This window comes from Alosa pseudoharengus, unplaced genomic scaffold, assembly GCF_046254945.1.
Source record: "Alosa pseudoharengus isolate Yale_2024_CS ecotype anadromous, Long Island Sound unplaced genomic scaffold, YU_APseudo_1.1 YU_APseudo_1.1_scf_2, whole genome shotgun sequence".
NCBI classification, from domain to species: Eukaryota; Metazoa; Chordata; class Actinopteri; order Clupeiformes; family Clupeidae; genus Alosa; species Alosa pseudoharengus.
Genome location: NW_027468663.1, coordinates 35,329,513 through 35,354,089, shown reverse-complemented (window position 1 = coordinate 35,354,089; position 24,577 = coordinate 35,329,513). Strand labels below are relative to the sequence as shown.

The window sequence follows — 24,577 nt, the reverse complement described above, 5'->3', positions numbered from 1 at the left end:
TTCATAACACAGTGCTACAGTAGTATAGTCATGTCCCCGTGTACAGCATATCTTACAACTGTCAATAGACTTGTGGGCTGCCAACCACTAAATATAAATGAAGTAGCACATCTATTTACAGCCCGACTCTGTGACTGCTATTCATTGGGAAAGGTGAAAATTCTCTTGAAAACACTGTAAACAACTCACCACAAGTTTTGAGACAACACTGTATAATTTACACTCCTTCCCTGTGTAGGCACTTCATGGTTATATTAAACACAACTGTCCTCTCTCATACTCCCCAAATGATTGCTGGGGAGATTTCAAACCAAACGCTTCAATCTTATGATGGCACTTTAATGATGCTCTGCTCAGTCATTTGAGCTTGCACTTGAGTCAAAATTGCACTGGAAATGTTTGTGCTTAACGCCCCCTCTGTTTGAACTAAACTTTAGTGAACGTCCTTGATGGTGCTTCACATTAAGCTTGTCTTAAATAACACATGGCGTGTCTAAATACTCAGGTTAATGATGAGGTTTGTGATGTGTATTTAATACCTACAGTATTAGCTTCAAACATGGATAACACTGGGCAAGACATCCTAGGTGTAAAGCATACTGAATTATTCAACAGAAATAATACTGTATTCAATATGACTTAATATGTTTTACGGTTCATCAATACCACATATCTTGGTTCAGGTTAAAGTTTTATCATATAATTACGTCATTGTGGATTTATCTGGAAAGCCTGGAAAGAGCCAATTTAAGGTTGGGTCTGTGATTATAATCCAATAGACCTTTGGTCAAATTCACTTCCTCATTGTCTATTACATGTAAGTGGCAAAGTGGCTGAGCCATACACTATTTCAGCCAATCAACATGTTGCAAAAGTAGCATAGAAGAAAGGGCTGCAATTTCACAGTAAGGTTCAAATGTTAACAACCTTTACCCGGAGCCATGGATTTTATCTGTTGGAATGTATCTAATCGTCTAGTCATGACAGACCTATTAGACGAAAGTCAGCATTCCCTCAATCCATCCAGATTTACAGATTCGCTTTTCAACAATTAACAATATGGTAAGCCTGTCTGTTTTCTTGAAACGATTTAAGTATTCATAAGGTTGTAAACTCCATTGAGAACTTGGCTGATGCTGTTTCATTGTGACTTGCTCCTGAGGGGCCATTTGTACGACGCAGCGGCGTCACCACAACACGTCAATTCATTTCAAGCGAAGAGGAAACGGCAGGTGCCAAACGCGCAGGCGGAATCCAAAGCAGCTCCTCTAAAGACACGTGCCTGAGCGCCTGGGCACACACTTGCTGCACTCATCGCATGCGATCCAAATGTTTCTTCTTGTGGCTGCCATATTGTAATAACCTGAGATTTGTTTTGTCACCCAAGATAGGTGGTATAGAGGAGCAATGGAGATGATTGTTATTATAGTTCATCTTTTTTTTTTCAGATGCATTCTCAGTGAATTACAAATCTGCACTATGATGGAACCTGTGAGATCAAAGGAGCTGGCCAATAAGCTGAACTCCAGTAGGATGAGTCAACACTCTTTCAGTGAGAGCCGCATCCACACAAGCATTTCTGCTCAAAAGCTCCCACTCTTTTGCTGTATAAGGGAGATGCACACAAAAGTAGGGTTGCAAAGGGGCAGAAAATTTCCGGTAAATTTCCGAAAACTTTCCGGAAACTTACCATGGGAAGTTAAGTTGGGGAATTTTGGAAATATTCAAAATTGGAAACTTTCATGGAATTAAAGGAAATTATGGGAATTAATGGGACTTTACGGGAATTAACTGGGAATTTTGGGTAATTCATACAAACTGTTTCGTATACAAACATTAACATTTTGTTTCGTAATAAGCAATATGATTTGTATGTTGGTATTTTCGCTTAGCTTAGCATACAAAGCTAGCTAGCATGCTAGCGGGAATCCCATTCTCTGCTTATGGTTTACTACCCAAGATACACCACACCACTCAACAACAAAATCCGATTGGTTGGAACATTTTTTCCCCATGAATGCACCATAGGTTTCCTTTATGTCTAGCAGCCTATGCTGATTGCTGTGTGCATGTGATTGACATATGTGCAGGGTAGACATTTTTATGAAATTGTATTAAATCAGGTTGTTTTAACTAATATTAGACTGCAAGATGGGGTTTTGTCCACTACATTAAGTTCCAGTGTTGTGCGTGAACGAGTTCAAAAGAACGCGTTCATTGAACACGCTCATTTTTTCGTGAACGTTGAACTGAACGCAACGCATTTTTTAATAAAGAACTTGAACGTGAATTAGTTCACATTATGTGACATGAACGTTGGAATTTGTTTTCCATTGAAAACTGAGTGACATCTGTTTTCTCTTTTGAAACGCAACGAGAGAAAGTTCCTCCCTCCTGTATTCTCGCTGGTGCCGCTTAAATCATGTATCACCAGACATAAATGGTTTTGACATTGTGTGCGCAATGCATTGCGGGCAGCGTAGTGTCCGGCTGAGAATAGTTGAATAGCATACTGGCTTCCGCACAACGTTACCCGTGATGAATTGCAGCAGAGCGGGGTAGGCATAGCAACGCCACGTAGCAGGCAACGACGAGAGCACGGAGGGCTGGATTTCATTGCACTAAGTATAGAACTGGTCTACCTTGTCTGTACTGCTGCAAGTTTCATCACCTGGTAAAAAACCCACAATTGCAGTATCATGAGCAAATGTCTACAATGAGCAGCTTCAAAGAACGTATAGTGATTTCTAGCTCGTAGTGTGAAAAAAAGTATTTATTTGAATATCTCACGAAAAAAGTAAAATGAACTGAACTTTGAACTAGTTCAGAATTAAAATTGTGAACTTTGAACGTGAACTGTTCACTTTGAGCATGTATGAACTGAACTTGAACTAGTTCAGAAAAGCTGTGAACTGGCACAACACTGTTAAGTTCCCTGTTATAGACTAACTTGCCATATTAAAAATTCCCAGTTTATTCCCATTAATTCCCGTTTATTCCTGTTAATTCCCATATATTCCCGTTAATTCCCATGGAAAGTTTCCAACTTTGAAAATTCCCGGAATTTTGCAACCCTACACAAAAGTCAGCTGATTTTACAAAGATTTTAAAGGCCTATAATATTCTTATACTTCCTGCTCTATAATGTGCTAATAGTTATCAAAAATACATATTATTTAGACACACACACACACACACACACACACACAGATTAATTGACTGAATATGACCCTAAGCATTAACCTAGAGCATCACAAAGCAACACTGTCCTGCCAAAGACCAACTGATTCCTCCAAATGCAAAGCTTGTTAATCTAGCCATAAACAAATAATACCAAACCGGCAACACCTCCAACCAAATTTCCTGCCACACCACACCACCGGCGCTGCTTAAAAACCATCCACTCTGAGGTCCATCTCGGCAGCCCGCACACACCAGCATGGGCTCCGGGGCTGACCACATGGCACAGGCCACGTTCCTCTGTGTCACAGCACAGCACAACTGCTCCAATTAATTAGAGGGCTGGGCCTGCCGTGCCCTAGTGAACACAGTTTCGGGTGGGCTTCCGCAGAAAGGAACAGCACACACACCAAAACAAGTCTCCGGTAAAACCGTATTCCTAGAAAGGGCCCCATGTAATCGTGGGATTTGTGCTTTTGTGAACTAAAAGTTTAGATTTGGATTCAAGGCAGTTCCTGTCAGTTATTGTGCACACGGTGCATTCTTGGCAAGCGCGTGTGGGCTAAAGACCTCACTAAATTTTCATACATTTGAATGAATTTGCTGTATCAGTTTTCTTCAGTTCAATTATCTGTGTGGTCTATGCACCCCAAAACCCCTCACCTTAGCTTTCCAAGGCGAGTGGGGGCGAGAATACAGAAAAACACATTTTCAGTGCTGCTGGAAAAACAACTCCAAAATGTATTCTCTCCCGCCTCGTCTTTTCTCTGCAGAGGCATTCCTCTCAGTGCTTTTGCCTTGGGAGTCTGACCTGATTTCCTTTTTTATATATATATATTTTTTTTCACTCTTTACTGATTTCTTTTTGTTGTTTTTATATATAAATGCCAGGGTTCCGTGCGCAGAATGAGATGTTGAAATCTGCAGTCACAGAGTTATGGCTCAGATGAATTTGTGACGCTACGAGTCAGCACAATTAGGGAGCGGAGGGGAAAGAGCTGAATGGTATTGACTGCTGCAATAACCTGCTCATTTGGAATCAAAATAGAAAATAGAAAAGAAGGGACAAGGAGCATGGCTTTCATCAGCATCCGCTCGCCCGTTAATATAATTCTTCAGTGCACGCTGCAAAGCCCTCCGAAATAGGCCCCCTAAGTCTGGGTGTGCTGTCAATCACCGTGGGCTACACGCTGAAAGCTTTTACATTACCCTACCCACGGCAACATCTGTCTTTCAGAAGGCTATTAGGCCGCTATTATCTGCATTCAGTGTCCTGTCAAGAGCAATACTAGACAAACTAGGTTTAAGTTGCGTTATTGTCCTTTTTAGCTGATCGACATGCTTGTCTATCTTTCTCTACTGTACAACTCATACAAAGGATGATCTAAACTGTGTGAGTCGGTGTAGTTGGTTAGGTGATAGCTACTATGCAAATGCTACAAATACTGTCATAGCTATTAAGCACAAGGGATCACATTACTTACAGGGTTCAGATAATCAATGCTTTGTTCTGTTTTCAGCCTGCTAGCTTGAGAAGAGAACAGGCTTATTATGGGATGTACAGAATGTGGAACAGGTACCGTGAGCTTGACCTCAGTGAGTTGAGCGTATGATTGACAGCTCAGTAATGGCAAGGCTTGGACCCCAAAATGGCCTCTCCTTTGTGCTTGTGATTCTAATCCAATACACCTTTTGTCAGATTCAGAAAATTGCTCGTCACATTCATCCAGTGGTCTGAGTGTGCACTCAAAAACTCTTCCAGTACTCTGTGAAGGAGAAACAAATAAAGTGGTTTGGAATGAGCCCTGCGATATACCAGCCAATCAACACGCTGCTTCAGGAGGGAGGTTGATTGGTTGTTGAGCTCTCATATCAACATCCTCTAGGCAGAAACGTGGACTTCATCTTTAAATAAACCTTCATCTCTTCTCCTTCAAAATTTTTCCTGCAAATTTGACCAATCATGTACTTCCTTTCGCTGCAGTGTCTACTCACTCGTTTTCAAATTCTGCCCTTCAACCTCTCTTTCCCCCGCTCCTCTGCCTTCACCTGAGGGCTTGTCTAGACACCACTCCACTTCTTCTCCACTACACGCCTCTCTGAACTTTGTCAGGATTTAATCCATTTTGTCTGCTCCAAATGAGCCTCATTTTATCACCACACAGACTGCGGAGTGGGGAGTGGGGTTGGGGGTGGGGGGGGGCTGTGGAGATGTGTGAGGGTGAGAGATATGAGATGAAGCCTGGAGAAGAGGAGCTACAGTATACTACTCCAGTAGACTGCTTGGCCACCACCCGCTAGGAGTATGTGAGCATGTGCACTCAACGTTTACATCATTTCATGCAAAGATGGCATACGATGATCACCAAATTAATCACACACTCGCATTGCTCGGTCCCAATCTCACATCCCTCCCTCAGTCAACAGCCAGCATCCTTGCAGACGTACTGTACGTTCTCCCACATTAAGAAAACAAACACGCCTAGTTGTTAGTGAATCACCTGCATTCCCATCCCCATTCTCTGGCTCCCACTCCCACACTGTGTGTGTATTAAGTATGCAGTCACCAGGGACTTGAGAACGGCTCATTATTTAGCGTCGTTTCTCTCAGCACCCTCCAACACCCTCAACACACAATCTGTGATCCCTCCAGCGCTCAGCCACACATGTGCAGGAGGGAGGTTTCCTGATAAGAAAACCTGTTCTTATTAGCATTTAGCGACTCGACAAATGCCACAAACAGATTCCTCTCGGCTGACAACACCAAGTTGACACCCTTTATCTCTCATGTTGCTATCAACTAAATTGAAACATATGAATCTGAAGTATATCAGTCCCATAGATGAAGGCATGTATGCCTTGGAGAGTATACTATGTGCAAAAGAGATATACTGTAGACTATGACATAATCTGTTGGAAGTTGTTCCTGAATTACAGTTGTATGCTTTCTCTTCCCCTCCCTCTTTTGGTTGGATGTGATTTGGTATATGTTGTGCATATTTGCTCTCGTCCTTGGTGGACGATTATTTCATTTTTCTGGCTCTGAAGCCATTTCTGTCATGACAAATATTTCTGTTTTCACAGCCAGGGGCGAAGAAAGACAAAAGGAGAGCGAGAGCAGGGAGAAGGAGGGCAATCTGAACAGCCTATGAGCAATATGGAGGCTCTAACCTCATTACCCAACACCGCGGCTCAGTATGGATGAGTGTGTTTAATCCATGTTTGGAGTGAAAATTATGGTAAAATGATGCATAATGCAGGTCACAATATCACTATTGTTTTAAAAGGCTGATCGGTGGGTGGGAAGGGTTGTGAAATATTTACATGTTTTTGCCACCAACTCAGTAATATTTTATGCTGTGCCTATATTTGTCCCAGTCTTTGTGCTGTTAGTGAAGATGCTGAAGATGGGGGGAGTGTGAGAGAGAAAGTGAGAGAGTGTGAGAGAGCAAGATTGAGAGAGCGAGAAAGAGGGAGGGTGTCTCCTCCTCACAATGACTGCAACAGCATTCCCACTCTTCCTGGAAGTTCACTCTTCCGTGCTACAACGTGTACCCGTATCCACGCCATTAAATATTTATTCCCATTGCTTTTTCAGGTTGCAGACTCTGCCTGGTTCCCCATTGAATAATGGATGTTCAACCACACTGTACAAATATAAAAGGAAGCACTTAACAAAGGATTGTCCTTCGGAGGGCTAACTCTACATGTAAAATAGAGAGATTGAGAAAGAGAAAAGGAAACAGAGAGAATGCGTAAGAAAGCGGGTCAGGAAGATGTGAATTGTCACCTACACAATTGTACAACATCATTTAGACAATGGCATAGTATGGTATCCTATGATATAATAACAACTACTGTAAACCATATAATATTGCATCATACCATTGCATTGCATTGCACCTCACAATCACATCATTTCACCTTGCTTCATTTCCAGCTCTTTCAGAGAGATGCCAACATACCCAGGCAGGCATATATCTAAGCATCTCATGGTCCCAGAGACGGTGTAAGATAAGCTTCCCATGTCTGTATCCTGACCTTATTCACTGCACACTAAGAGGCCCATCTTATCAAAGATCAGACCTGCAAGTCTGAGACACCTCTGCTGAGCCTCAGACACAGGCCTGGCAGCTGATCCTTCTCTGAAGTCTCTGACACTCTGAGGGAGCGACAGGTAAAGGGGATCCGCTCGGCTCTGGGCCCCAGGTACACAGATAAATGTCACGTTTACTGTTCACACGTGAGGCGCCGCCCAAGAGCTTAAAAGGGCCAAACAATCAATGGGCCAATCATTCAACACTCTGATCACGGCCGCTGCCTCTCAGCGCAGTATGGATCCCACATGTAGCGCGCACCCACATGGGCGCATCCCAGCGGGGCACACATGTACTGACTGCAGAAGCATCAGCAGATCCCACAACACCTAGTGAAGGTTTCAGGGAGCACTTCTGGATGATGAGGACTTATCGTACTAAGGTGCTCAAAGTTTTGCAAAGTTCAAACTTTTGCTAAGATTGTCAACACAAAGGTGCATTTATGGACATATCTTATTTGTGCATCTTAACAGTATACTGTATATCCAGCACTGAGAGCAAGTCTGGCAGAGACTAAAATGACAGAACATAAAAAGAGACATTTGTAATGTATGCTAATGCACAGGGCAGCCATTCTCTGGACTCAGTAAGTGTAAATATGAGGTAGACGTTCAATTTAAATGTGTTGTCCCATCTCCCAACAGGAGATGCTGAGCGGCCAACAGCTGTGCAGAATATAATGTTGCAATAATGTGACATTGCTAGTAGGGAAATGAGAGGACGCAAGCTGCTCTCTCACACTCTGTCTCTCTCTCAGGATGATAACCATCAGGCTGTTGTGTTTCTGTTGAGCCAGTTTACATTAGTAGAGCGCTAATCCTTCAAGGAATACCCCTGGTCCAAAATACAGCTCCTCTTCCAAGATGCTGACAGAAAATAATCTCATGGTCCCTTAGCTTGATCCAGGGAGAATGCATAACATGAAAGTGTGTGTGTGTGTGTGTGTGTGTGTGTGTGTGTGTGTGTGTGTGTGTGTGTGTGTGTGTGTCTACAGTATACTACAGACTGCAAGCAATACAGAGAGCTAATAAGATTGACTAATCATATTCAAACCTTCTACTCAGTACTTATTTGTTTTTCAAAGGCTTATTATGGCCACAAAATGACTGTTTGTGTTATTGCTTTCTTGGAGCTTTGCATTCCGATTCCATGAAAGCTTCTTTCACCACAACCCACTGGGAGTTCCTCAATGCAACATAAAAGTGTAGAGGATACACAAGGAGGATAATATACATACAGTACAGTTACAGTAAGAACAAAATGATTCATACCCCTGGCAAATATTGATTTAATGTGATTTAATGACACTCCCACATGCCAAAAGTGTCTTTTTTCTTTTTTAATGTCCAAAATTATTCATACCCTTTTAAAATAATGTAAGCATCTTTATTTGTCATCACAGCTCTTAAAATGGTTCTTGTAATACCTACCAAGCCTCTCCATTTATCCTCAATGATTCTAGACTTCATCTTTTTAGCAGCAATCCGGGTTTTTAGGCAAGAACTATTCTATGACATCACTCTGGTCTTTTGCTCACTTTTTTGACGGATTGAGGTCTGAACTCTAGCTGTGCCACTCTAAAATGTTGATATTGTCCTTTGTTAACCATTTCTTGCCTTGTTTGGCTATATGTTTTAGAGTAAACGGTAACACTAAAACAAGGGGCTACTTTAAGATTCTGGGGGAAAAGATGTGTGCCTACCCCAAAAGACTGCTTTGGACCATTAAACCACACAATGATCCATACAGCCAAACCAGGCAAGAAATGGTTAACAGAGGACAATATCAACATTTTAGAGTGGCACAGCCAGACCTCAATCCGTCAAAAAAAGTGAGCACAAGGCCAGAGTGATGGCAAAGAATCGTTTCTGCCTCAAAACCCAGATTGCTGCTAAAAAGATGCTGTCTAGATTCATTGTGGAGACATGGAGAGGCTTGGTAGGTATTATAAGAACCATTTTGAGAGCTATGAATGAAAGATGTTTCCACTGATTATTTAAAAAGGGTATGAATCATTTTTGTCATGCCATTTTTCATAAAAAAATTAAAAAAAGATGAAAATGCTTCTTTTTGGATTCCATGTTTCTACTTGTGGGAGTGTCATTTTCAGTCAGAACAAGCATATTGGTCAAAAGAAAATCAACATTAAATCAATATTTGCCAGGGGTATGAATAATGTTGTTCTTAACTGTAGAAAGATAGATAGATAGATAGATAGATAGATAGATACTGTAGATAGATAGATAGATCGATAGATAGATAGATAGATAGATAGATAGATAGATAGATACTGTAGATAGATAGATATAGACTGATAGATGTGATGATACAATACCATCACAATATTTGGCCAAGTATACAATATTATTGTAAATCATTACATTTTATAATATCATATCGGCATCTATTGTGACAGAGAGATGGAAAAGAACGCACACAACAATCACACTGCCATCACAAATGAAGGGGAAAAAATAACAAAATGGTTAACTCCAAATTTCCTTTATCACCCTGTCAGATCTGACCTCTCACCCCGTCCCTCCTCTCCACCCCCCCCCCCCCAGACCTGCCTGCGCCTGTGATGAGAGGCCTACTCACGACTCCATATCAGCGCTAATGCATTCTCTGAAGGAGGGAACGCGGCAGCAGGCGGCCTTTGTTCGTCATGCGTGCCCATTGTTTTTGGCAGACAATGGCTCCTCTTTTGAGAGCTGGAGGGCCGGGAAGGAGGAACACAATGGGCTCATGCTTCTGGCCACTTTAGGCCGGCCGGCGGAGCCTCTGTGCTTCACCAGGTGGCGCGAGCGCCGTCAGATGAGCACTGCTGCCACCGCTGCTGTGGGGCGATGAGTGAGGAGTCCGGCCGACTGGGAAACACCTGCCCCCTCTAGCCCCCTGCCCTGCCACACACACACTTCCTGCCTTTCAGCGCAACACTGGCACCATGGACGACGTGCAAAACCACATGCTTTCTGTGGACTCTTGTGTTTTTCCAGAGGTCATTCTAAGGTTGGGGATTTTTATGTGTGTGAATATGCAGATGGGATCTGGGAAAGCCAATCACATGGTGAAAGTTCACCAATCTAAGAATCTGACACCATCATAGGGCTAGGATGGTATCCAGGATGTTGCTAGGGGTTGGTATCCAGGATGTTGTCAAGATGATCAGAATCTTAAGTTGCCAATATTTCACCAGAGAGGGTTGAAATGGAGAAGTAATCAAGAATTTTTGATTTCACCATGATGGATTTTCCAAGATCCCATCACATATGAAGATGGGGTGAAGCATGTTTTATTTGTTCGCAAACATACATCATTCTCAAAGCAAGACCATAGACCATAAATATTCTTATCTCACTCATTTACTGTACCTACTGAAAACAATAGATTCAATGAAATATATGAATGTCTTTGCTTGTCGCTTTATATAGCTACATAGCTCTGTCACTAGACGCAAATATTTATGTGACTATATATGGATGTGCCATTTGACTGTCAATGCAGATGCTCCTAGCCGGTGTGCATGTCGTCAATAAATTGAGTATCCAATTTATCTCTTCAGGCCTGAGAGAGACAGTATATCTAATTAAAATAGTGGCAGTAAATCCCATATTTTATTGCTGTGGCTTGGGTAGTAAATAAGTTTGAGTGAGGGTTATACAAGTACATTTTTTCTTCTTCTGTGGACCACTGGAAAATGCAGTGAGCAAGTCATATTGTCCTATGATGAAACCATTCATGGCCACTTCTCCTTATTTTCTTTGTAGGCTCAAAGGGCCACACCACTAAATGCATAGGGCACTTTGAAAATGAGCCAGATTGGATTGCACTTCCAGTCCAAAGGCAAATCTACTTAAATGTCAGAGTAGTTAGAGAATTTTATGTCTTTTTTTCTATTCCATTAGACACACACAGTCTCTCTCTCTCTCTCTCTCTCTCTCTCTCTCTCTCTCTTTCTCTCTCTTTCTCTCTCTGACACACACACACACACACACACACACACCTTTACCTGTATTTATTCAGTGTTGCATTAAAGTGCAGTACATCACATCAGGGGCAGCCTTCCTAGAGAAACCTGCGGAAACACAAAGGGAGGGAAAACATGCTCAGTTCAGGTGTCATCAATCACAACAGCCCATTCAAACCACACAGTCAGAATGAGCAGGACACACACACTCATAAATCATCAGCTTCAATTCCCACTTATTCCACCGCCCGCATTGAGGTTCATCACACACCCATACCCAATGCCCCCCTCCCCAGCACACACAGACACACACACACACACACACACACACACACACACACACACACACACACACACACACACACACACACGCACACACACACACACACACACAAAGTATACAATATTGTTTATCATTTCATACTGTACTCCAAATCACATTTGCTTACACCCCAGTTCATAAGTTAATGTGATCATCAACAGCAGATCTGATCAGCTGTTCATATATGTTGTCACATTTCAAGTTAATGTGAGATCAGAGCCAGTATCCACATGGCGACAGGCAGCTGGCCATGGTGTTATGTTAGAGCACTACAACATCTCTGTGTTTGCTGGACAGATGTTTTATTGTGATTACGCTTGGTTAAACCCACAGTACCAATTCCACACAAACAAAGACATTTGGGAAAGAGCCATTTCCCTTTCACATCTACACTGACTGCCCAAGTTTGATGATACCTCATCTGGCTATAGGTTTGCCTGCAGTGTATTTTATGTGGCTTGTAAATCAATGTGAAATTGTAAGCAGGTCTGTGCTTTTGTCTTATGTCATAGTAGCATAATCTGTTCATTTCTATTCATACATCATATTGTACCAAACAAAGTCTCCTGTAAGAGCTGGACCCCGTCTGCAGAGAATACAGCATTCCTATATGAGACCTAATGATCTGAGCTGAAACAAACAAAACCAATATGACAATTCAGTTGAGGAGGGTGAAGTAATAAACTGTAACAGGGTTTCAGTGCACTGGGCACTGCCTGTCCCTACAGATAAACCAGGAGGAAGCAGCCCTTTTGTATCTACCTGGAAGCTTGTCTTTACTGCTTGACTGCTGCAACTCTACTGTAGGTGCATACAGCTATTTTCTTTCAACATGTCATCTTGTTTTCTTCTTATGTTGCTCTAGTCTAGTAGCCTGATCATGTAGTGTGCTATTTTTCTTCACAATATTGTTAAAGGTAATGTGTTTTTTCCAGACGTTGGTGTTATTTAATTGGAGCACAGAGTGTAGATGATGCTAAATGAGAAACCATGGGAGAAAGGACAGAACAGTGCTCTCGTCCTGCTGCACTGGTATTTCAGATATTCAAATCAGCCTGCACTATTCTGTGCTACAGGAAGGCGTATTTAGATAAATGCAGGTTAAACACACCACCGAATCTACCTGCTCACTATGAATCATACTGCAATATCAGAGCACTGATATCATACTAGAATAATGGTTGGCTGGTTTTGGTTGTTTTTTTTCCCCAGACTTGCTTTAAAAAGGTGAAACATTCACAAAGGTAACCAGTAGTCAATGTCTTGCTTTAACCCTCAGCCCCACATCTTTTTTTATCTCCTCTATTACTCTTCTGCTCCCATTCACTCCTTCTCTCCCTTACTCTATCTCTCCACATCCCTACATCCCTCCCTCCCTCTCCCTCTCTCTTGCCATGTTGGGTGGTAATTGGCTTTATTATCCGGCTCAGGGGCAGTGAACATTACTGCTATGGCTGGCTGGGCAGACGCTGGAACAAAAGAATGATAGAGGCCCATAGTGTGCAGGAATGGCCATCGGCAAGAGAGAAAGAGGGGTAGAAAGAAAGAATGAAAGAAAGAAAGAGTGAATGAGAGAGGAGAGAATAAAGAGAAAGACAGAGAGAGCACCGAAAGAGTACAAACAGATTCAGACAGACAGTCCAACGGACCAGTAAAGAGCCTCGTTTCCCTTTCTGATGTGACTATGAAGTCTGAAATCAATTAAAGCTGGTGAGGACGTGAGGGGGCCTGCTCCCACGCCTCCGTCAGGCAGAGGTCTGACTCCTCTGCCAGAGCGAGTGGAAGAGGAGGAGAGGCTGTAGGAGGCAGGGTGGTACCTCAGCTCCCCCTCATCTCCAAGCAAAGATGGCAGCAGCCTGGACTTGGACTGCGTTTACCACCCAGAGTATTTGCTCCTGACGCAGATGTAACCTCGGTGCCAACATAAACAGCCAGCTGAATAATTCACTTAATTCTCTTGGGACGGGGTGTCTAAAGTTAATATCTAAACCACATTTCTAAACTATGCGTTTAGGTTATTGTTGCCCTGACAGATTTAATAAACACATGAGATGCACATGAGGCACTGGTGTGTGTCGTCTAGCCATGCGTAAAATTAAGGAGTCATATCTGTGGCTAGTGCATAAATCGCAGACAGGATACACAGGCTTCACGAAGAAAGGGACATTTTTGACAACAGGAGTAATTGAACCACTGGCCCCATTGGAAACCAGTCATCTGTGCAGAGACAACCAGGGCAACATGTAGCAGAAGGACGACCCTGACCAACAGAGAACATCCATCAACGTTAGAGGATTAATGACTTGCAATACAAAAAAAGAAAATACATGAACAGCAAGGCAGTCTTTTCTTATAAAAGAAAAAAGGAATAGGGAGAAAAAAAAAACTTTTGTTCTCATCGCTGGCCTGCCTTCCTCTGTGTGCGTGGAATATTCTAGGCGAACAGGGGGCCATTACTGCCGAAAACACAGAAAACAGATGGCTGTCAGCGAGTATTTATGCATGAGGAATGATTGCGACTGCCAGGAAGACAATACCACAAGGGGCTCCGAGAGAAGACAGCTGAAAGGAGCAATCACGGCCAAGGGCTCTTCAGTGTGAGCCGGTTACTCTGCACATGTGCAGCTTGCCCAAGACGTCTATATTCAATTCAGTTATAAAAACAACAACAATAACTAAAGACAATAATGTGAAGCGCTGAAAATCATTAACTCCCGACACACAAAGAGACAGAGAGGGAGCCAGCGAGAGAACACTCCAGAAAGCCAGGGAATTAGAGGATGGTCACAAAGCTAAATAGATAATGAAACGTATTACGGAGAGAGTGATTTTAAAAATGTCAGTCTCTACTCCCTGAGGTGAAGGAGAGATGACCGAGGTTGGGAGGGAGGGACGCTCCCATTGGTGCTCACAGAGGCGAAAGGACAAAGTTTTCCAATTGATTTGGACAAACTCAGCCAAGCCATGCCAAGGGAAGAACAATCAATCACCGAAGTCCTTTGGCTTTTTTTTGTGACGATTAAAACTCATGAGGCACTGCCCCAGATCTGACACAGTGTGTCTTCTCATAATCTAAACAGTTTGAAAGAGACAGACATGCACATACTATATTTAGATTTATTAAATTACAATCATGATGCTTTTATGAAGATCTAATGTTAGTGGGATGGCACCACTTTAACTAGTGTAACCTGATAGACACACACACACACACACACACACACACACACACACACACACACACACACACACACACAAACACACACAAACCAAAGAACTCAAGACTGAGGCACATAATATGCATCACCAAACCACCCAAGACAAATAACACAGGTAAACATTTCTACTAGATATTTCTTAACGCTGACTGGTGGTGCTTCATCATAATAACAGCATAGGCCGGCCCTGCAGGCTTGTTATTATCTCCCTCTTTATTTCAGAACCTGGTCGATCAGCAGGGATCAATCCTACATTCCAAGGCGCACACAGATGCATCTCTCACAGCAGCCCAGTGAACACATGTTGGCTTTCTCTTCTACACTGTAGGCTTAATTTGTGATGGAAAGAGTCAATGGTAGTAAAACACCTTAAAGTAATTTTGCTTTTATTAAAAAAGACCATTTAATGATTTTTGCTTGAAACAAATTGATAATCTCAAGTGTAGAAATTCATAGTTTCTCTTGGGCATCCTTTTTAGCAGAAATCAACAAGAACGATGACTACTTCACGAATAACTAAATCTGTAATGCTGTTTCTGGAATGCAGCTATTTAGTTGGGAGATGGGAAAGGAAATTAAAAAATCCAGTGCAATTCCCTCATATGAATACTCTACTGTCAGTAGTCAGTACATTACTACCAGCCCTCCAAAAATAATTTCTACATTCAAATCCAATCCACACTTGCTTCCCCCATATGGATGCTGTAATCGCAAGGCAGCCATCAGTGCCAGCGTCCGAGGAGCCGTCCATTCATCAGGAAGTCAGTCCAGTCCGTGTCAGTGCAGCAACACCAACAGCCCGAGTGCTGTGAGAAAGGGAGGGGAAACACAGCCCCGCAGGTACAGTAGTAATGCATGTGATGACAGCACAGATACCAACACAGATACCAACACGCCTGCCTCCTCCACCGGATCACCTCAAACAATGGAGCATGTTCCCATCTCAGTCCACTTGTTAGCGTGCGCACTCTGAGGCAGCTGAGCGCCGCCGTCTTGTGATCAGAGGTGCGCCGACGACGGAAGATCACAGGTGCCGTATGTTTGTGCCACGCGGCTGACGTTTAAAAATGAATTAAACATCACAAACTTCACAGCGGCGCTCACACACAGGTAGAGTTGCGCTGACAACTTCTAATGGAGCCTTCCACTCCTCAAATGGTAACTAGTCAAGCAATAAATCCATTCCAGCTCTCTATGTGTACTGACAGCTGCCTGCAATCAGAAAATGGCTTCTGGCAAAAATAAGCATAAAGTAAACACACTGCTTTCAGAGGGGGTTCAAAACAGCTCTGTTGGTAATGATCTGTTGTAAATGTGCGTGCTACAAAAGTAGCTCTCTTTCGTGACACTATTCCACCAGTCCAGCACCTAGGCGCCACTAGACAATCCACTTCAAAATTAGCCCAGTGACTCAGATTATGCTCTTAAACTAATAAACAGACTCATTTTGTTTGTGCTATACACATAGATATCCACTTAATACAATAGTACAATACAAAACCTCAGGAAAAACCCCCCATGCTCTATAAACAGTTCGGATCATGTGCATTTTGTCATCCCTTTCTGTATTTCCCCAAATCAGATCTGGAGATTAGGGCTCAGCCCATCTACAGCACGCACGGGAGTCTGGAGTGTAAACAACAGTATTGTATGAGGCACAGTGACGTTATGCCTGTTGTTCCCCAAACCTTGTTGAGTGACACGCCGTATCCCATTATATAACCAAGGCAGCAATGGAAGACCCAGTATAAACCAAAATGTAGCCAAAATATCGTCTGTTGTCACCATGCTATGTAAAGAGTTCTCCTTCGTGGACGTTCAAAGTGTGCTGCAGTGGATGATGACCTCAGTCCTGAGTGGATACTCAGTGTCCCTCCTCAGTGTCCCTGAGCCCATTGCATCACACAGGCAGTGACTCACAATGGTCTGTCCACAGTCAAGTGCAAACCGCCACATTCATGTCTACCATAAAACAGTTTTTCCTTAAGGTGACAGGCATTGTGCGCAAAGCTCTTTCCTCTCTCCGGTGGTGCTGTAGAATGGCAGGGCGCTGCTCCTTATGAGGCATGCCAGGGAGCATTGTGAATAATTTCCTGCCGAGTTCTAAAAAAAATCTGTGAACCTTTCAACAGTCCATTGAATCAGAGTGGCTGTGGCCGAGGGGGGGGGGGGGGGGGGTTCAGCATTCATCATGAAACACTGTGGTGAAGATAAAGTGATAAAAGTTTTGAGTACAATCAAATAAAGCAACATGACTGACCTCGCCTGGCAAAGCGAGAAGAAAAAAATAAAATGTCCTTGGGCTGGCATTTTGTGGCTAAACAGCTGGGCCAAGCTGTGTGTGCTTGAAATTGCATGGAAGTGTAGTGTAGTGTAGTGTAGGGTGTGTGTGTGTATGAGAGAGCGAGTGTGTGTGTGAGAGAGAGAGAGAGAAAGAGAGACTTACAATATGTAAACAGAGTATATACTTGGAACAGCAGTATTTCAGTTCCCTAGTTACTCTCTTGCTCTTCTCCCAAGACAGAGACAGCTGTGCCTGAGCCCCTGGTTCCATATTCAAAGCAAAAAGTAGACTTACATCAACTTCAACAGACTAAGTTGTGCTTGGATCAGTGGACATTGTTGGGTTTGGCCAACACATCTTTCCTCCATGTAAACAACAAGCCTTCATCAAACAACAGTTTGCAAACAATGACTAGCATTCCCTAAATGCTAGTTTATTATAAGACACACATTTGTTTCCCACAGAGGCTAAACCAGCATCCAGACTCTCTCCTGTTGTGCTTTCCCTATTAAGTCTGACAGATGCAATTCTGCTACTAATTGTAACAGATGAAGATACTTACGTTTAGGCAGTCCAAGTGTAGCTCATTTGGTCAACAGACATTTGTGCAAAACAATATGGGAGACTACCTCAACAGTCAAAGGAAAAGAGATGACTGTAACCCAATACTGTCACTGACAGGTCTTTAGCCCGAAACCTACATCCAATCTACTGTAGTTCCGTCTGTGGTTACCAACCTCCATGAATACTATCTTACCTCAAACCATGAGGTAATCTGTGAATCACCGATTATCTGACTGACTTGGTATGGCAGATCAAATCTGGCAAGCAATTGATTGACTTTTAATGAGAAGGACGCCATGGGCTATGATGGATTACGATTGCTTAAGTTAGAAACAGTAATAAATTGATTATAAGATTTAATTAATTCAACCTTTAAGGGATATCATTTATTAGTCACAGACAGACAGAATACTGGAAATTAATATCTGCAAAGCCTACAAGTAAGGCAATGTGCTACATTACAGTGGAGGTAAACACAGGGAGAGCACTGGACATATATGTGTAGGCCACATGCATTACTTTGATCCCAGTAGTCAAAATATATCTAGGCCTATATTTAAGAAGAACAAGTACCACATTTCACCAACAAATCATCGTTATTGCCGTTAGTGTTAATGTTGTTCAAAGTCAAGGACACTGTAAACTACTGTGGTACTGCTTTAGAGGAGGTGGCTACTTTGTCATGCAATTCTCTCCATTTTTTCCGTGCCATCAGAAACGGCCCTCTGATAAGGACACATGCCTCTCTCTAAATCTGAATACAGATGTTGAGACCGTTGTCATGTAAAGGGTGTACTGCGAAAAGGAAAATGCCTGAAGTCACTGAGAACCTGCAACCCTCCCCATCCATGGACAACATTCCGCAGCGTCGGCCAACTCTATTATCTTGAATCCTTCTTTCTTTCAAAATGAATTAACGCAATGATTCCATTACAAGGGAGGCTGAGAAGCAGTCGCTTGATGACAAAATGGACTAACTGAGCGACACCCATTAGAAAACCACACACGATAGACCGAAAGGCATCAGCCATGCTTCGGTACTTCACACACAGACAACGATATGATTTAGCGTGTCAAATGCCCTAAACATTCTTATCAGGTATCTTCGCCAATGCGTATCACAAACAAGGATGCAGCTGTCATGAAGCGCAATGTCTATTAATTACGTCGTTGCACAAATAAGCTATGAATGAAATGGCAATATATATGAAAACATAAAAAACGCTGTCTTACCACATCTCATTACCGCAGCTATGATCGCGTCCAGATCCCTCCATTGAAATCGCGGCGGATGGCCTCGAAATTGCTATTTACTCCGGTTCCGATATAAGTCCTCCGGTAGAATATCAATTAAAATGGGTTGAAAATAATAGGGTATGATGACAGTATATGACTATTCGCGTCAAGATGCTATTTCTTCTAATGACTCCAGTTTTCGGCCATTAACACGCTGTGATGTTATAAGTGAAATATGGAATATCCTTCGCCCGTTAGAAAATGAGCGTCAGATAAACTGGAAGCTAGTTATTTTGTATCCAAATCACCCTTAAAAGCACGTCGGCATTATAGATCTTGAACTCGGCAGTGGCCAAACGCATTTATCCTCGCAGGTGTCTTCAAAACGTCCACGCGTGGAGGACCCCGATCTGCCTGCGAAAGAATGCGCTGAGAGAAAATGACAAGCCAATTTGGAAGTACAGTGCTGTCTGATGCAGCGAAGGAGGGGACTGAGGGCTGAAATGGTACTCGACTAGTCAACATTTCAAGAGCTGGAGCTCCATCTAGCAACGAAAGCATGCCTAGGCCTTAGACTCACACTATGGCATGCTTAGGCTAACGACGAGCCTTACGAGTCATTTTAGTCTGCACAACACACCCACAACCTATCATGATGTTATGGAATTTCCATCGTATTCTAATTAAACTAATTTCCAACCAAAATAATATTCTTCAAATATTCTAGGGTACGACTAATATAGGCCAATTAAAATGTATAGCCTAGGACTATGCTATTTCGGAAGGTCGTGCAAAATACCACTCCATTAAACATATTAGGAGAAGTATTATCAAGATTATTCTGTGAACGTTTATTGTAGAATTGAAGCCAATGTGAGAGACGTGGGAGGAGCGCGTTCACGTTGTGAACTAAAGGCGCAAGATTTCAGCTCTTCAGATGTGCTTTGTGGGCATGCGCTGTGGCTGTCAAGTGTCATTCATACGCTGTTCTCGCTATCGTCCTTAGAAAACCTTTGTGTTAAAAAAAGTTAACGTCTTAAACTCAAACTAACTTACCTTTAGTCAATATTATGGTTTTGGTTTTGTAAGCAAATGGTATTTATTTCTTCGACGGGTGATGTTTGAGCCCATGGGAAACCTGTTGATTGATCCAGGAAAGGAGGAGAAATGGAGGTGAGCAAAGCGGATTGGGATTCAGGACAGTAGGTGTCCACTGTCTATGTTAAAGAGTCAGGAGGCATCGGCGAGGGCACTGATTTTAAAGTGACGTATTTTTTTTAATGTGTATGCTAACCAACTTCTCGCCATCAATATATAACCCCTACTTTCTGTCAAGTTAATCAGCCTTACTCGTGTCTCACAGGCTACCAACCCTGTTCTTCACAGTCGGGTAGCCTATAATATTTATAAATATATGGACGCTAGTTGTTTTATTCAAGCAGTTACATTTCCAGGCCATTCAAATGAATGGCGGAATGTCAAGTGTAAATGGCTGTCATAATGAGTAATATCGAATAGGTAGATTTTTAGTTTTATTTGTCTATGCTTGTATAGGTCTATGTGCAGGTGCATGTGTTAGCTTGAATAGTGAGTTTTTAATATATTAATGCGCCATATTTTAGTATATTTTATTATGTGCACGCCCAGAAGATAACTGTTAGTGTGAACACTTGAATCAAAATGGTTGTAAGGCCATCTGTCTAAGTTCATTACTGTAGTCCATAGTTAAGGCCATTTACAGATGTTAATCCTTTAAATAAGAGCATTAGTGAACACCCAAGTACAAACAAGCTTGTTTACAGATTCTTCCTCACACTCCAGGTACCTGCCATAGCAGAGACCACGGTGTGACCCACACCCACAACATATACACAGATTACTTTAAAAGAAAGAGTGACCATATGGGGTCCTGCTATAGGTTGAAAATAGTCATGAATTGCCTGTGCACCATTTCCCATTGTGCATAAGTTGGCTTGTGTTCATATGTAAAGATACGACTAGTACATAGCCTATAGTCTTGCACATCATGTAGGGGCTTCAAAAACACTATACATTTTAAATGTATAGTTGACATGCAAAAATGCATGGCACACAGTGATTGTATACCCTGTATCATGATACATATTGTATCACCAGATTCTTGCCTTTACGCAGCCCCTTAGGTTATACATATTGTCTTCATAAATGTCCTATAGGTAGTGGATATCCCACACTGATAAATTATGTATTTTCTTTATAAATGTCCCATAGATAGTGAATATCCCACACTGATACATTACTGAAAGAAGATATCAAGTGTCTGGGGTCAACATTAATGGCTGACATCATGGGTAAGTCCACCAAAATAAGCATCAGTTCAAGTGTCGTATCAAGCATCACACAAACATTCACTGATACATGGCTCATTCATAACAAGCAAATTCATGCCTCATAGACTCAGCAATCATAACGCCATACCATTAAGGCAAAGAAGTGTGAACATGCTGTTGTAGTTTCTGTTGCCATTATAGGTTTAATGGAGCTGAAAAGTGAAACTATTAATTGGATATTGATGTAAAACACCAAAGAGAATAAAATGAAAAAGTCTAATAATGGATGTGAGTATTTTTTCTCAAGTAGATATTTTAGATTCTATCTCTGTAGGGATGTATAAAAAGAAACCCTTTCCATTTGAAGTTGCAGAGTGGATATGAAAAGCATGTTTTGCAGTGTTGCTGTGTTTGTTTGTTTGTTTGTTTGTCAGACACCCAGCGTGCCCTGGCGGCGGTGGAACGTCTCCAGGCACGGCTGAAGGAGAGAGGGGAGGCGCCCACAGAGGAGAAGCTCAACCTGCTCAAGAGCGTCCTGCAGAGCCCCCTATTCAGACAGATCCTACTCATGCAGGAGGCCAGCCAGCAGGGACCATACGCACACAGCCTCAGACAGGTCAGACACACACACACACACACACACACACACACACACACACACACACACACACACACACAGAGAAACATACACACAGCCCTAGACAGATCACACACAAACAGAGACAGGTCACACACACACACACACACACACAACCCAACACCCCCTACTTACACATACACATGGCTTCAGACCTGTCAGATATGCAGAGAGGCACACACACGCACACACACTTGTAACCGGAGGGTTGCCGGTTCGAACCCCGACCTGTAGGCACGGCTGAAGTGCCCTTGAGCAAGGCACCTAACCCCTCACTGCTCCCCAAGCGCCGCTGTTGTTGCAGGCAGCTCACTGCGCCGGGATTAGTGTGTGCTTCACCTCACTGTGGGTTCACTGTGTGCTGAGTGTGTTTCACTAATTCACGGATTGGGATAAATGCAGAGACCAAATTTCCCTCACGGGATCAAAAGAGTATATATACTTATACTTATACACACACACACACACACACACACACACACACACTAATACACACACATACACACTCTCTGTTTTTTTTTCCAAAATGAAGGACAGTCAAAATAATTTGCTGGAGATTCTGACCCCACTGATTGTTATGAAATGCCATGCTACCTGCTGACTGTCTCTTAGTGCCTACTTGAGGTTCTTCATGAAGATAGGTTGTGCCAGGTAAAGGTGAGAGGTCACTGTGTTACGGCCTCTTTCCTTTTACTAGGAGGGACATAACACTGTAATTACTCACTGCGGTAGCTAAACAGGATCTGTAATCAGCTTATCTCAGCAGCTCTGCAGCACAGAGACGAGGGGCAGACACTAGCTACAAAGTCTCCCTCCTTTTCCGGCTCTCTTTGTATCTTTATAACTTTTCAATTCCCTTTTGTTAATTTATTGTTATTCGTTCTACCTTGCCATGTCTGTCTTTCTCTCTGACTGTCTCGCCCTCTCTCATTTACATACACAAACAATTCTCAGGTAGCTCATTGCAGTCAATAATTCTTCATAGCTTTGACACATATGACATAACAGTCCCCCTAGAGCACCTTTCCGTTTACACTGACAGTGTGTGTGTGTGTGTGTGTGTGTGTGTGTGTGTGTGTGTGTGTGTGTCTGAGCAAATGACTTCAGATATACAGTATATTGCCATTGTCCATCTGTGCACTGATAGTTATGTATCATCTCGTCCAGCAGGGCAGCAAGTTGCCCCGATCTCAGTCCATGAAGGACCCAGTCACCCAGCATGCTGAGACGTGTCCCCTATCGAAGCTCTCCAGGAACCACACTGGCTCCCTGGACCCTCTCCCCTCCGCTAGTGCCAGCAGAGACCAGGACGAGTTTGACTATGCCATCCGCTCTTTGGCTCAGGTGACTCCCATAACCAACGTGCATGTCCACCCTGACAAGTGTCCCCCACAGAGCCATGTGCCATCTCCAGTGGAAACAGATCTCTTCTGACCAATGTGAAAACATACAGAATAACTTTGTGCACATTCAGGATTACTTCACAGATAATAATAAATAGTGTGCATTGTTCTGGGATTTGTTTTCAGAGTAAAGACTAAGGACTGAGTGCCTTGCAGTGTGGTGTTCTGGGTATAATGTTAGTCGCCACAGAAATTAACCTGCATTGAGAGCATATTTACAGGGCGGTGGTGTTGGAGGCTGTAGTGCAGCTGGTTCTGTTTAAGAGAGCTATCTGTGTGTTGCAGGGTCGATATGTGGGCAGTATAGAGCTGATTAAAGGCCAGACTGGTTTGGGCTTCAGTGTGCTGGCTCTTAAAACAGAGAAGAACACAGGACTGGGCATTTTTGTGGAGGAGATCAAACCAGGCAGTGTAGCATACAGGTATGACACACACTTGCACAAACACCACAATATACGTCTGAACAGAGTATGTGTCATTCTTTGAGCTGTTTGCAGAAGAGCAACACCATCATCGTTGGAATTATGCTGTGCATGTTTACTTGGAGAACTACCATATAAGCGGAGTATGTGTCATTCTTTGAGCTGTTTGCAGAAGAGCAACACCATCATCGTTGGAATTATGCTGTGCATGTTTACTTGGAGAACTACCATATAAGCAATACATATTCAATACATATATTCCTGTCACTTGTGTAGGTAGGATGCTATTTAGCCCAAAGAGGAAAAAATCAAGCATTGCAATCGGTGGTCATTTTCTCTCTCCCTATCTCCCTCCCTCCCTCTCCCTCCCTCTCTCACTCTCTGTCTCTCTCTCCCTTCCTCCCTCTCTCTCTCTCTCTCTCTCTCCCTCTATCTCTCAGGGATGGTCGTCTAAAGCCGGCAGATCAGATCTTGGCAGTGGACAGGCATCTCTTTGACTCCGCCGTGTCCCAGGAGCAGGCAGTGAGAGCCATGCAGAATACTACTGACAAGGTCACGCTGACCATTGCCAGAGGACCCATCCCTCAGCTGTCCACCCCGCAGATGACCAGGACAGTCTCCCTACCCAAGGACCTCTCAGAGCTCCACAATGTATGACATCTTCAACAGCTCCTTACTTAGCGAGCAGACGTGTTGTAACCATCTGGTTGCTTTGCAGTGTGTCTGATGTGGTGAAACAGCTGCATTGCAGGATAAGGTTATAAGAATGTATCGTTGCAATGTACTTTGATAACAGGCACTATCATGGAGGCATTATATAGACCTGGAGAGAGAGAGAGAGAGGAAGTACCACCCCAATTAATTTCAATGGCCGATGCTAGGCTAGCTACTTCAGCCAAAAATATCCCTAATTGATCCCTAATAAGATGATCCCTAAT

The 24,577-nt window shown here is 42.9% G+C and overlaps 2 protein-coding genes across 2 annotated transcripts in view; one reads left to right on the top strand and one right to left on the bottom strand.

Annotated features, from left to right (window-relative positions):
• adgrl3.1 (adhesion G protein-coupled receptor L3.1) overlaps positions 1–19,255 on the bottom strand; it is a 92,876-nt gene extending 73,621 nt beyond the window's left edge. Inside the window, exons 1-2 of the mRNA XM_076294794.1 lie at positions 18,866–19,255; positions 11,287–11,352 (exon numbers count right to left, since the gene is read on the bottom strand). The gene's annotated coding sequence lies outside the window, so the exon portion shown is untranslated. The remainder of the gene's footprint in view (positions 1–11,286; positions 11,353–18,865) is intronic.
• A 1,939-nt stretch (positions 19,256–21,194) lies between these two features.
• Positions 21,195–24,577, top strand: part of LOC143133479 (multiple PDZ domain protein) — a 41,870-nt gene continuing 38,487 nt past the window's right edge. Inside the window, 5 exon segments of the mRNA XM_076293241.1 lie at positions 21,195–21,198; positions 21,612–21,793; positions 22,982–23,158; positions 23,503–23,639; positions 24,080–24,306. Of these exon segments, the coding sequence (XP_076149356.1) occupies positions 21,195–21,198; positions 21,612–21,793; positions 22,982–23,158; positions 23,503–23,639; positions 24,080–24,306 (727 nt within the window).